This window comes from Camelus ferus, chromosome 6, assembly GCF_009834535.1.
Source record: "Camelus ferus isolate YT-003-E chromosome 6, BCGSAC_Cfer_1.0, whole genome shotgun sequence".
NCBI lineage: Eukaryota > Metazoa > Chordata > Mammalia > Artiodactyla > Camelidae > Camelus > Camelus ferus.
Window position 1 is genome coordinate 38580516 of NC_045701.1, and position 14341 is coordinate 38594856.

General features: G+C 39.0%; 1 protein-coding gene and 2 non-coding genes across 3 annotated transcripts; 1 reads left to right on the forward strand and 2 right to left on the reverse strand.

Moving 5' to 3' along the window:
* Positions 1 to 9785: 9785 nt before the first annotated feature.
* LOC116664220 lies at positions 9786 to 11321 on the reverse strand. Its single transcript, XM_032481852.1, has 3 exons — positions 11288 to 11321; positions 10353 to 10963; positions 9786 to 9906 (listed from the first exon to the last, which is right to left on the reverse strand). The coding sequence occupies exons 1-3, from the start codon at positions 11308 to 11310 to the stop codon at positions 9890 to 9892; spliced, it is 651 nt and encodes a 216-aa protein (XP_032337743.1). The 5' UTR covers positions 11311 to 11321; the 3' UTR covers positions 9786 to 9889.
* On the forward strand, positions 10940 to 11046 carry LOC116664615. Its single transcript, XR_004321133.1, has one exon. It is a non-coding gene; the product is annotated as a U6 spliceosomal RNA (small nuclear RNA).
* Positions 11322 to 12008: 687 nt separating the features above from the next.
* Positions 12009 to 12115, reverse strand: LOC116664616. The gene has a single exon (XR_004321134.1). It is a non-coding gene; the product is annotated as a U6 spliceosomal RNA (small nuclear RNA).
* Between the last annotated feature and the right edge of the window lie 2226 nt (positions 12116 to 14341).

The following is a 14341-nucleotide window of genomic DNA, read 5'->3' on the forward strand; positions in this document are numbered from 1 at the left end:
AAAGTTTGAAGCAAGTTGGACAAATAAGTAAGATTTTATATATGTTTTTCTTAAATTATTCTGAATACTTGTTTATATGTTTGAAATATTTCATAATTTAAAAAATTATTTAAGATTTCATTAGTTTGTATAATATTAACATTGTGTAAAGTGAACATTCTGGTTTGGAAGAAAGTTTGAAGAAGTGAAAAGAACAGTAAACAACTTAGGACAGCTTAGTCCCAAGCACTAGACTCTATCAGGAACTAGCCTCAGATAAGAATGTGACCTCCAGCAAGTCTTTTAATATCTTTGGATCCAATAGAAGGCATCCTATTTGATTAACCATGTGCCACCTGTTTGCAAACAGTGATATGAAAGAAGCAGTCTAGAAATCCAAGAAGGTACATATTCTTTGTTTCACATACAAACATACACACATACACACACACATGTTCTCATTTTAAGTGTTTTCCATTGTGAAATATAACACACCTACAAAAAAGTGTGTAAAATAATAATATATAGCTTAATTACTGTAAAGTCAAACCATGTAGCCAGGACCCAGATCCAGAACACCGCCAGCTCCCAGAAAACCTCTGAATGCTCCCTACCCTCCACCTATGGGAATTACTTCCTTGCTTTCCTTTCTAAGGTTGTGTTTTTGTTTGTTTTAAGGTATTATTCTTGATGAAATTTACTGTGACCAGAATTCTTACAGTATTTTGACTCAAAGATCTTTGGAATGTCTGTGGGCTCAGAGAGAAGGGGATTGGGAAATTCCTTACTGGATTGTTGCTGAGAACTCTCATTCCCCTGAAAGGGAGGCTCAGGCTTAGGCTGTGCCTCGAACTGCGATATCAGCTGCTCAGCTGCCCCGACTCCAGCCTGTACTGTGCAGTAGGCACTGTGTTGGGCATTGTGTATACGTACCTCATTTAATCCTAAAAACAGTCTTGTGAGAAGAGAAAACTGAGTTTCTGTAAGGTCAAGGAGCCAAAGAGAAAGATAAAGGAAAGAAAAATTTCACTTAACTCATGAATATTCAAGACTATTTATTTACATTTTTTCCCAAAGTAAAATGTACAAGGCATGGCCCGTGTGACTGATTTGAACTTGTCTCTTCAAAGTATCTGTATAACTGCCATTTACTTTATCTATGGAGAACTTGAAAAAATAAATTTTCTTGGATCAAAGCATTTTGAACACATTTAGGACTCACTAGAATTCTTATGAGTTATTAAAAATGTATTATGTATTATAGTTAGGTGTACTGTAAATTGCAGGTAACAGATGTTCAGTTGACAAGAGGTGGAATAGTGTGACTGATTTACTCCTTGGGCCCCTGTTTCACTGGAAAACTCATCTAAACATGCATGTTGCAAACTAATTTCAGAACAAAAGCAAAGCCTCAGCTGAGTGGTGAAAACATATAGCTCAATCTAACTTGGGAAGACTGCCCGCCTGAAGTAAAATGTCATCAGTGCTCCAGAGAGACACTTCTAAAAATAAAAGCAGCTGACTTGTTAGAGAAAAGAAACATCACTGGACATTGTGACTGTGGTTTTATTTCATTAAATTGCTGAGTGTATGCTAAATTATAAGAAGTAAAATTCAATATATAGTTTCCAACTATAGGCACTTTGTGGTGGGCTTCAGAGGACAGACAAATGAATGATCTGCCATCCTCACTCTTGAGGAGATTACACTCTAGGGGGATAAACAGCAAGATAACACTATATGAGCAATGTGTGGTAAGACCTACGAGAAAGAAGCAGAGGTGAAATGAACCAATAGTTACCTGAGTACTTTTTATAGGACAGGCATTTTCATACATCTTATTTTAATCTTACAGTAATGTGATGAGGTTGGTATTATTCCCAGTTTAAGAAACTGTGGGTAGGACAGGTGGGTATAGCTCAGTGGTATGTTTAGCATGCATGATGACCTCGGTTCAATCCGTAGAACCTCTGTTTTAAAAAAAAAAAAAAAGAGTTAAAAAATAATTTGCAAATTCCTTAAAAAGAAAAGAAAGAAACAAACCATGGGTAAGCATAATTTAAAAAAAAAAAAAAAAAAGCCCAGAATCACACTAGTAAATGGCACAGCTGAGATTCAAATCCAGATATACCTGCCCTAAAGAGTGTGTTCGTAACAACCCCATAGGTTAAAAGCCATGTGATCTATAGGAAAGAGGTCCTTACTGACCACATGTCTCGGAATGATCAGAAAGGAGCCAGGAGGCTAGAACATTTTAGCACAACTTCAGACACCATTATGTATACCATTCAAGGATGATTTGGCATTATTTTCTTAGCCTAGATTATAAGACACTTCAGATGAAAGGCATGGAGCAAGATTTGATCAACTGGCATTCTTCTGCCTCCGCCATCAGCCTCAAACTGCCTTTAAAAAGATAAAATGAAATCAGTTTTATTATTCATGTGAGTGGTAACACTGTGGATATATTTTCATGAGATAGGAAGAAAAACCTCAGCCTCATCATATAAATTGTAGCGGTCCATTTTCACTCATTAATATATCACTACTTACATAAATGATCATTTTGATTCTTAATTATCTTTTTGTCCAGGTGACTGTGCAGCCCCAAGTTGTCCTTCTCTTTAATTGCTTGCTTTCACTTGAACACCCGCATGGTTTCTCAAGAACTACCATCATTATTATCATCATTATTTTGCAAGGTGAATGAACAGAAATGTAGGTTTTCATCATGTGGAGACTCTGCTGACAGTTTTTCTGCTGACAAAAGTTTTTCTCCCATATGAAGTGTGTGGCTTATAGGGGATGCTAGAAGATTAGCCCAAAATGGACATTTCACTGCTCTCTGGTTTAATTGCAGTTCTGCCAAGAAGCCACTGGGCAGAACGCACTGCCCCTTGGCACATCTCTGTTTCTAAGTTGGTGATGATGAAAGATGCTTCTCACCCATTGCTTCCCTTGAAGTGCTAATAGGGTTTACTAATGAAAGACAACACCATTTCCCAAAATGGTATAAAGCATCATAGAAACTAAACTTATTGGAAATAATTGCACTTGTGTTTTGGCTTGCACAGGGCTACTCGGCTTTGAGAAAGCTGCTTTTATGGCCAAGGTTGATATGCCATAGTTGAAACTACTACAGTTTTAGCTTTTCATCAGTGTCAAACAAAACTAAAACATCAATGGCTGGAATCTCTTTCTGTTCCTCCACTGATGAGAACCAAAATAAACTTTAAGACATCAAAAACAACACTATTGTGTGATAACAGATACTTAAACTGAAGTCATGTGGCTTGACTACTCTAGAACAAGTAGAATGAACAAGGCACTAAGACGTTTTTAGAGTCTGAAACTTTTACTCCGTATACCATGCATGTTATGATGAATGAGGGCTTGGTATGTAGTCTGATTTTCATAGGTCATTTCAAGCCAGTGGGTTTTAATTATTCTGGTCACTTACTAGTTATAACTCCTTACGTGTTCAAGCCAAGAGGAAAAAGTGAGCATATCTAGCGATACTGAGTGATGACAGTGGAACTTAGCAGTGTGGTGGCCTTTATTTAAAGGCACAGTCCATATGCTCTTAATTTGTGTGTAATGACCTGGTGAATTGTCGATCTGTCCTTTTTAAAAGAGTGTGTATGAAAGTAAAATGTACATAAATGTGCACCTGTGAAATAGGCCTTCATGTTCTCAAAACCTGTTTTCCTCATAGAGTGAGCACAGAAGTATTTGAGAATTGATCCTTGAAATCATAATGGAGCCAAAAATGACATGTAATTTGACATGCAAATATGTGATTCACACACCTTGCCTCAGAAATGAGTAAAATGTGGTCAAGTATTTCATTTTCTTCATTGTGTTTATCACTATCTGAAATTAACTCATTTATTTATTTAAATACTTTCTTGCTCTTTGTCTCTTCCATACTCAAGTGAAACTCCATGAAGCAAGGGATATAGTGTCTTGGTCACTGCTGTACCCCTGGTGACTAGAACATTGCCTGCCACATAATAGGCACTTGAGAACTATTTATTAAATAAAAGAATTAATATAAGTTGAAAGATATTCAGCGCACTACTTTAGAAATATATATATATATTTCTCAACTTAACTTGATGAAGCCTCCACAAAGGCACTATCTACCAGCTTTACCAAGTACCTTGTTAGTAGTAGATGGGCTCAATATATGTTCAGTAAAGGAGCATAGATAGATAGTAAAGTTCCATGAATACTGGTTAAAAACAGCAGACCCTCCAGCATTTTATTTCAGCAATAGTTCTTTTGTTCCTGATGCTTTCTTCTTTTTTATTGAACCTTGCCTTTTTATGGCACTATAATTTATAATGATAAGATGCACACATCTGAAGTGTACAGTTGATATGTTTTGACAAATTCATACACCCTTATAGCCCACACATTGGTTGAGATACAGAACTTTATATCATTCCAGAAAGTTCCCCTGTACCATTTTTTAGTCAATTTCCCATTTCTCCTCCCTGCTCTAAGTGACTGCTGTTCTGATTTCTATCACTATTAGATAAGCTTTCTTTGTTCTTAAATTTTATATGAATGGAATCATACACATGTACTCTCATGTTTGACTTCTTTGTGCACTATGCCTGTAAAATTCATCCAGGTTGCTGTGTGTATCAGTAATGTGATCCTTTTTATTGCTGAGTAGTATTCCATTGTATTAACATACCACAGTTTATCCAGTTTTCTGTTGATGGAAAACATTTGGATTATTTCCACTTTGGACCTATTATGAAATAAGCAGTTATAAACTTTCTTATATGAATCTTTGTGGACTTACATCTTAATTTTTCCTGGACAAATACATAGGACTGAAATTGATGGTTCACAGTGTATGTTTTATCTTTCTAAGAAATTGCCAAACAGTTCTCTGAAAGTTGTACTATTTTATACTCCCACAAACAGTGTATGAGAGTTCTAGTTGCTCCAGTATTTGGTATTATCAATCTTTAAAATTTTAGCCATCCTAATAGATGTGAAACAATATTCATTGTGTATTAACTAGCAGTTCTCTGATGATTAATGATGTTGAGTATCTTTTTATTTGCCTATTAGCCATTTATATATCTTTTTTTGTGAAATATCTGTTCAAGTCTTTTGCCCATATTTTATTTGGGTTGTTCTTTTATTGTTTTTTTTTTAATGTCCTTTTTATTGTTGAGTTGTAAGAGTTCATAATTTATTCTAGATACATGTCCTTTTCCTGATACTTGTGAAATTTTTCTGAATATTTTCTCCCAGCCTCTGGATTGCTTGTTTTCTTTTCTTTTTTTTTTTTTTTAAAGTGATGTCTTTTGATAAGCAAATGTTTTTAATTTTGATAAAGTTCAGTTATTAATTTTTTAATGGTTTCTGCTTTTTGTGTCCTATCTTAGAAAGCTTTGCTAACTGTAAGACTGCAAAACTATTTTCCTGTTTCCTTTAGAATCTCCATCTCTAATTAATTTTTGTGTACTTAAAAAAACCCTAAGTCTTACTATCTTTTCAGGCATTCTCAGAAATGTTAGAACTCTGTGTAACTCTACTTAGGTTCTTTAATGAAAATGTTTGATTAAAACAAAAGCATATTACCTAAAACAGAAAGCTGATTTTGGCTGATAAAACATGCATTCAAATAATTGAGTCATTATTTATTTTATTCAATTATTTTTTAAGAACTAAATTTTATTTTGTTTAATTTTATTCAAGAACTGACCATTAAAGACAATTTTGAATCACTTGTTTTAATGTTGGATAACATGAGCACAAATGTCATAGCTTGGGTCAATTTATTATTATTTTTTATAGTCATAGGTTTTTTCCTTCTGTTTTTATTTGTTTGGTTTACTACATCAGTTATATTACCTTCTAGTTTGAGTTAGTGTCAGTAGTTTAAAAAAGGTAGCCCAGAAACACTATGAAAGATAAAAGCGAGTTGGTCTGAGACAGTGTTTTTCCTTCATAATCTAGAAACAGAACACCTAGAGTTGAATGAATTTTTTAATCTTGTTAAGTTTTATGTATTAATTGACCAAGAATTTCAAATAGTCCATAAAGATTTTCTTGGTTAAAGCTATATTTAGAATTTCTCTAACGTTAAATGAAATCACAGAATAACCTAGCAGCATGGATTTAGATTCTGAGGATCCTGAGTTTGAATGCTGGCTTTCCCCCAACTGAATTTTATTACCCATATGATTTTACACAAGGCACATAATTCCTCCAAGCATTAATTTCCTCAGCTGTAGAACAGGATAAATATTCTGACTACTCAGAATAATTGCAACTATTAAATGCAATCTTGTATGTGAAATGCCTATCAAGTAGTTGGTGCTCAATAAATATTACTCGCCACCCTTTTCTATTTCTAATTCTTGAGTTTTTTTCTCAAGAAAAGAACACAAATAAAGCTACACAAACTCCAGAAATTAGATTTTTCTATATCGGCTTATTCAGTGTTTCTCAAACCGGAACTTAGAACCTCTTGGAATCTTCAGATAGATTCTTAGCAGTCAGAAGGTTTTCTACAGGATTTAAAAAAAAAACAAAACCTGTTTTTATTGGAATGATTATCTTAAAATATTAAAATACACAAAGTCTGAAATGTCTAAATAAGTTATATTTACTTTATAACTAAGCATTGATGTAAGATTTCAATATGAATTTGCATTTCCATTTGCCATTTCACTTTACTGAACTAAGGGACCATCAGTGTGACAGGGTGTACAACAGGCTGCTGTTAGGTTGGCATGTCCTACTATCTAAATGGCCAGTGTCTGCCACCACATTCATGTTGTCTAGGAAGGCAAAATTTCTATTTCCTTGTATATATGAATATACATACAAACAACATTTTCAATGACCAAGACTTTAGTTTATTTTTAAATAAATTAATACTTTGATTTCTCATCATGAAAATGACACACCACTGAGTAATGTACTGCTTTGGAGGGGCTAATGAGAAATGAACAGAAGCAGACTGAATAGTATAAATGATGTATTTGTACCAAGAGAAAGCCAAATGCTTTCAGGACATTCTATACAAATAAAGATTTAATGGTAATTTGAATATTCTAAATTGAAAACAGAGTGGAAGCAATAATAATAAAATCTGATTTATGATCAATTTTGAAATGGTTTAAATGAGTCATTTTCCATATCTAATTGCCTCTGTGAAATTCTACATTCTCAAGCCTCATTCATAGCAAACACTAAGCTGAGCCTGTTTGAAAAACCACAAGGCCTGTGACGCCTGCATCAGACTTGTTTTCCTGTAGGAACCTGTCTGCCTTGTTTTGGGGGTAAGAGGGTAATTTTGATTATACAGTCTCTCTGTTAATTCTTTTCTCTCTTGCCAACAATTGTTGGAATATTGGCCAAATAGAGTCCCAAGCAGATACAAACAAAACACTATGGGAAGCATAGTTCCTTCTGTATCTTCAGAAGTCTGCCTATGTGCTCAGGACTGAAACTGAAAAAAAATGTTTAAAAAAATATTTCTAAGAGTTTAAATAATCCAGGCTTGTTCCAAATTTCAGTAAAATTTGATTAGACATATATTTAGTGCTGATTTCAATTATACTGTTATGCCAACTCCATTTTGAAATAAATAATACTGCTTTATAGAGTCATCAAGTGAGGATTGCTCACTGGCCGAATGTTAACTATGAAGCCTGATCTTCCTAAACTACCTTATTTCATAGTCTCAGCTCCTATCTATTGTGTGCTGTGTCCTGATTTCAAAAGTGCTAAAATATCAAAAAACTATGTTCCGGTATCTACATAATTTGGTAGTAAACAAAGGTTCAGTTTTTTCAGAACACACTTATGTGAATTGGTATTCTCTGCATTAGCCAAAATAAGGAAACAATTTAAGTATAGAACCAAACCTGAGGCTACATCTTTTCACCGTCAAGCCCAACAACGGTTATTTAGTTTCAGCCAAACATAGTATCTACTGCAATAATTTAACGTTAACTTGAATTATATTGATTTGTAGTTGTGTATTTAGTTTGTAAATCTGCTTTGTTTTTAGAGTTTATAACAGCTATAAGATTAAGGAGTTTATATCCAGTTTTATGTTTATACCTATTTAAATAACAATACAACAGAAGCAATTTCAGCAAAACTGGGAGCCTAGAGAGAATTTATTGCTTTAAAGGGGTCATGCATAAATCCTCCGTGAGAAATTCTGCTTTGGTTCTTTAAAAGTACGTTGTTCAAAAGTGCCACGATTCTAAAATCACACCTTTTGCTATTTCTGTACATATCTGATAATTAAAAGCCTTTATAAAGATCCCCCCCGCCAAAGGATTTGCTCTTTAGTCAACTTTCAACAAAAATGTGGTAAACATTTTTCCTCTTTTCAGAATATAAAGGGCTTAAACATTGTTATCAAGAAGTGTAGCTTGACTGAAGAAGCTTACAACTGGTAGAGATCATGTTCATGACCCAGGGACTCTGACCATCCTTCCAACTCTAGATTCCCCTAACCATGTATATTTTAATAAACTGTTTGGTTATCAGGTTTCCAAGGAGAGTACGAACATGAAGGAGTTTTGATATATTTCTTCAAATTATAAAATTGAACATCAATTTACTATTTCTTAATAGCTTTGAAGTCAGAAATGCTTATTGGCGAAACAGGTCATTAAAAAATACATCAAAGCATATATTATTTGTAAACGGGCAATTTAACTCAATAGGCTATCATTTTTGCCCATTTTTGGGGGGAGGTGTAAGAACAGTCTATTTTATTACTTTTCAAAAGCTGTTAAAGAAAAGAATTATAACCGTAAACACAAAAAAAGATAGGTTTAGCAGTAATCCCTGTAGGCTTTCTGTTCCTCTCTCTATTTTTGTCTCAGCAATACCAGAAACTTACATGGTTTCATACTATTTTCTTTTTGTACATCATAAAATTGGGTACCAATTTTAAAGCTTCTCAAAATTACTAATCTTTCACAGGTTTTTTCTTCAAAAACTGTGTCATAGAAAGTGTAGGACGACCACAGGAAGGAGAAAAAAGAAGCAAAACTTCTCAATCTATAAATATGCCATTGAGGGTGCCATTTCAGTACAACGCAGGCAAACTTACGCCCTTCAGTTTAACTCAGTATATGGAGGACTGTAACCACCTGAATATCAGAATCCTTCAGCTTTGGCTCTCAGTTCACAATGTGCAAAGCAATGACTTGAACAGCATGGTTTTTGCAGAACTGATTTAAAATCAGAATATTTAAAAACATTCCAGTATTTCTTGCAAGTGGACCTGTCCTGCATGTTTTTATCATAACAGGGCTAGGGTTAGCATGCAGGGAAGTACAACCCTAAAAGTTTAATTCTTCGAATCCATCTCTCATGCCAAATATGTGGGCTTTAGTGTGTTCTTCAGTGTTCCAGGCGGTTGGAGGCCAAGACTCAAGGTGGCCTAGGGCGATGACCCCTGTGAAGGGCGTGGCTGCCCATTCTGTCTCCTCCCCCCATCCCTGCTGACGCCTGCGCAAAGTGGACTCAGGCCTGAGACACTTGAACTAATGCTAGCAGAGCTGGGGGCAACCTAGAGTGTGTGCTGAAGGTCGGCTCTGAGTGGTCAAGTCAAAGAGTGAAGAGACTCATGCTGAAGACCTGGTTGTGGATCACCATTTCCGAAGCCAGCAAATGATACAACGTCTTAGCTGGAGATCAATTTTGGAGACATTGGCCACCCAGGACGTGGTGGCAGGGGAGGAGGAGGTGACCGTGGGCATGGTGGACGTCCAACCATGGCATCAGGACTAAGTCAAGTGCTTCTGCTTCTCATGTGGATGACCTAGAGGCATTCCCAGTTCTTGCTTAATTGGATGCCATAAGACAACCCTGGTTCCGTTGTGGATCTTCTTTGAGGCCTGCATGCTTAAGGATCCCAAACGACTAAGATATTAAAGGAAAAAAAAAAAAAAAAAAAGACTTGTCATTCATACCATTCACACCTAAAGACTGAATTTTATCTGTTTTGAAAATGAACTCCTGCTACACAGAAGTAACAATATGGTAGTATTGTATTTAGAAATGGTAGCAGGGATGTTTCTATAATTTTCAGATTATACATTCTTCATGAATACTTCTGTATTGCTGCTTGCAAATATGCATTTCCAAACTTGAAATATAGGTGTGAAGAGTGTGTACTAGTTTAAAGCTTTCACTTCATTTGTTTTTTAGTTAAGGATTTAGATGTTACCCCAATTACAAAATGGTTTTAAATATTGGTAATAATATCAGTTATGATATTAACTGATCTTCGAGAGGGCTAAACACTGGGCTCATTTCAACAAAACCCTTTGAAGGGGCACAAGGATCTTATGTCACTAGTGAAATACCGGTGACACGTCCCATATTTTGCTGGGAGGACCGGGGCTTGATCCAGAGCTCTAGTGACCCAGCGTTCTGGTGGCCCAGCAGGCCAACCGATTCGCCAACTCTCAGAGACGTCGGGGGAGACGCCGCTTGTTCCAGGCAGGTCTCCTGGGCCGCCTGAGTCGCTCCAGCGGGCCGGCCGACTCGGTACCGCGGCCGCCTCACAGACCTCGCGCGTCCCACTCGCTCGCCGGCTCCTCGACGGCGCCGCGCGCAGGACTGTCGGCTGTGCTCGCCGCTCCCGGCATGCTCCGCGGCCGGAGCGCGCCCGCAGGAGAATCCGCCGCCCCGGACCTGGGGCCAGCTACCGGGTCTCTTACCCAAGGTGCCCCGGGTGCTCATTTGCATGTCCCACCGACACGTGTGTGAACACGACAGGGCTCGCGGTCTGCGATTAAAGCACCAAACTTGCAAGTCTCTTGAGTGATTGCACGGCAGCAATTTTCCAAAACGTTCCGAGGTCGACGGGAAGGCGCGCAGTTCGGTCACCGTAAGTGTAAGAGGCGAGAGGTCTCCGTGCCTTATATACGCTGCGGGCGTAAGCTGTGGCGTGCTCGCTTCGGCAGCACATATACTAAAATTGGAACGATACAGAGAAGATTAGCATGGCCCCTGCGCAAGGATGACACGCAAATTCGTGAAGCGTTCCATATTTTGTGCACCTCCCCGGCGTCCCTTTGCTGGTTAACCCCAAAACCCAAAGACGGGTTTCGGCTGAGGTTTTGAGAGATCGCTTAGAAGCCCCGCTTTGGCTTACGCCTCCCGCCTCGCCACCCTGTTCCCTGAGGACGCTTGCGAGGCTCTCCCGTCGGGTCCTTCAGTCGGCCTGGCGGAGACCCTTGCTCGGCGGCCTGCCGGCATCTCCACTGCCGACCGGTCACGTTTCTATTCTCGTTACCTAGAAAATCTTCGTGTCTGCATTCCAACGCTTGTCAGCACACCCTTTGCTTATCAGCTCCAAAGAAAACGCTGAGTCAAAAGCACAACGCCTGGCACTCTGTGCTAAGTTGTGAATCTTTTTTTACTACAGAAATATTCATATAAGGCAATCTATGATATGAGAATTAAGCTGAGTTGCACCTGGAAATTTACGTGCAAATATGCCATTTCTGCATATCTCGGAAATGAAAAAATGTCAACTTCCATTTCCTTCTCAGAATTTAAAAGTTATGAAAGCGACTTACTTACGATCTTGTCTCTCTCAGCAACACAAACTAGAGGCCCACGTGGGTTTGGATCTTGTTCACTAAAGACTACTTGACACATGAGTTGCTGATGAGTTCTTACCAAATCATTTCTAAATTATTAAAATGCTTAATTATTGCTAAGTGAAAAAATCCTTGCTAAAGGAAATAAGCAACATTAGAAGATTTCCTAGGTAACGAGAATAGAAACGTGACCGGTCGGCAGTGGAGATGCCGGCAGGCCGCCGAGCAAGGGTCTCCGCCAGGCCGACTGAAGGACCCGACGGGAGAGCCTCGCAAGCGTCCTCAGGGAACAGGGTGGCGAGGCGGGAGGCGTAAGCCAAAGCGGGGCTTCTAAGCGATCTCTCAAAACCTCAGCCGAAACCCGTCTTTGGGTTTTGGGGTTAACCAGCAAAGGGACGCCGGGGAGGTGCACAAAATATGGAACGCTTCACGAATTTGCGTGTCATCCTTGCGCAGGGGCCATGCTAATCTTCTCTGTATCGTTCCAATTTTAGTATATGTGCTGCCGAAGCGAGCACGCCACAGCTTACGCCCGCAGCGTATATAAGGCACGGAGACCTCTCGCCTCTTACACTTACGGTGACCGAACTGCGCGCCTTCCCGTCGACCTCGGAACGTTTTGGAAAATTGCTGCCGTGCAATCACTCAAGAGACTTGCAAGTTTGGTGCTTTAATCGCAGACCGCGAGCCCTGTCGTGTTCACACACGTGTCGGTGGGACATGCAAATGAGCACCCGGGGCACCTTGGGTAAGAGACCCGGTAGCTGGCCCCAGGTCCGGGGCGGCGGATTCTCCTGCGGGCGCGCTCCGGCCGCGGAGCATGCCGGGAGCGGCGAGCACAGCCGACAGTCCTGCGCGCGGCGCCGTCGAGGAGCCGGCGAGCGAGTGGGACGCGCGAGGTCTGTGAGGCGGCCGCGGTACCGAGTCGGCCGGCCCGCTGGTGCCACAGTTTAGAGCACGTCGTTTCCCACTTAAACTTCCTTTGATGAGTACTTAAAAAAAAAAAGTAATTACCCAGCCATTATCACACCTGGAACATCTAAGGTAATTCCTTAATATCACCTAATAGTCATTTACTTTCCGTTTAAATTTCCTTGGTTATTTCAGAGACGCCTTTTATTGTTGGTTTGTCATAAGGTTCCAAACAAGGTTCCGCCCCACATTGTACTTGGTTGCTAAGTCTCTTAGGTCTCTATTCTCCTCACGCCCCGTCTCTACTCTTCCCCTCCCCCACCCCGGCCACCCGCCCAGAGCCCCTACCCCGGCATTTCTCTTCATGCTTTCGATTTATTGGGGAAACTGGATATTTGCAGTGTGGAACGTCACAGTTCTTGCATTTGGCTCATTTATTTCTGATGATATCATTTAACCTGTTTCTCTGTCCTTCGTGCTTCTTGAAAATTTATAGATAGCTCTAATATGCCATAATTAGATCCTGGTTCAGTTTGTTTAGAGGCGCATTGGTAGGGCGTGTACTTCCTATTGCGTCTCAGTTAGAGGCATGTAATGTAGGCTGAAATAGTGGGTTCAGGTGAAATCAGCAGCCTGACCCCCTCTCCGTCCCCCCTCCCCCAATACATCTTTAGCTTAATAATTTTAGAATACACTGATGAACGTTGCCCAGGTAGAGGGTCTGGCGGCTGGTTTGTTGGTTTGTTTTTAACCCTTGGCTCATGAGCTATATAAGGATGTAAACTCAAGACCCTTGGTGTCCAAGTTCTATTCCCCAAGGAAGCAAATTGAGAGAACAAGACCCGGAAAAGAAATGAAGGAAGAGTGTCAATGTCCTCTCAGTCTCTGGATCATTCAGTCCTTTCCATAGTTTGATTACACGCGCTAACAAATTACCTTTCTTACTTAGGATGAATTGAAGTCCTGTTTCTGCCTCCCCACGGCTAAGAGGCTATTCTGGAGCCGCGCTGTGGGTTCTCCCTCACACAGTCTGCTGTGCTTTACCTACACTTTTCTTGTGTAGAATCGATTGCGTAAGAAAAATAGCTCTACCCACTCACTTCTGTTTGAATGAAGGCTATTTGCTTTCTGGATATATTCTGAATGTTGTTTTCTGTCAGGCTATACATTTATTGAAAGCCTCATCCAGGAGGACAATTGCCAGAGGCGTTGAAATTTAACGTCTTGTATTTCTTTACTGTGTTCTTTCCTTTCTGTTACACAGTTGTCTATGTTTAATTTTCAAACTCTTGTGTTCTGCTAGCCTTTTCCTCCTGTTTCTTTTTTCCCATCCCGCCCCTCCTCCCATCTACCGCGCATACCTCACCAACTGAACACATTTACCCAGTTCACCTTATGCTTTTGTAATCACGCTCATGTTTTCACGCCACACGTTTGCAACATTGAAACACCATTGGCTTCTGCCAAACTGAAAAATATTTACGATCCCATATTTAGATTTTGACGAAAACAGTTCTTTCTCTTATCACCAGTTAAGTAAATGTAAATCTCTAATCACTTTCTCAGAGGGAGTGTTCTTTAACACATCTTTTGGAAGTCATACGGGAAAATTTTGAGGTAGGTGGCCTTTTAGTTAAATGATCTTTTGTATCTTGAGTTAAGATTTCATATGAGAAGGAATCTCAACAGTCTCATTTTTAATAAATTGATTTTAGGAGAGATTGATTTAAATGATTTTTCTCAGCTTATCCCATTTTTAACAAGAAAAAAATGAGTTTTATTTTTATGTTCTGGAACATTTGGACTCCATTACCAATAAATGCTGCCACAGT

Excerpts from the sequence above, each read along its gene's own strand:
- LOC116664220 (XM_032481852.1), bottom strand. The coding sequence starts at position 11,310 with ATGCAGACACGAAGATTTTCTAG. Across the intron at positions 10,964-11,287 it reads CAGACACGAAGATTTTCTAG|TATATGTGCTGCCGAAGCGA; the intron begins GTAACGAGAATA and ends TTCCAATTTTAG.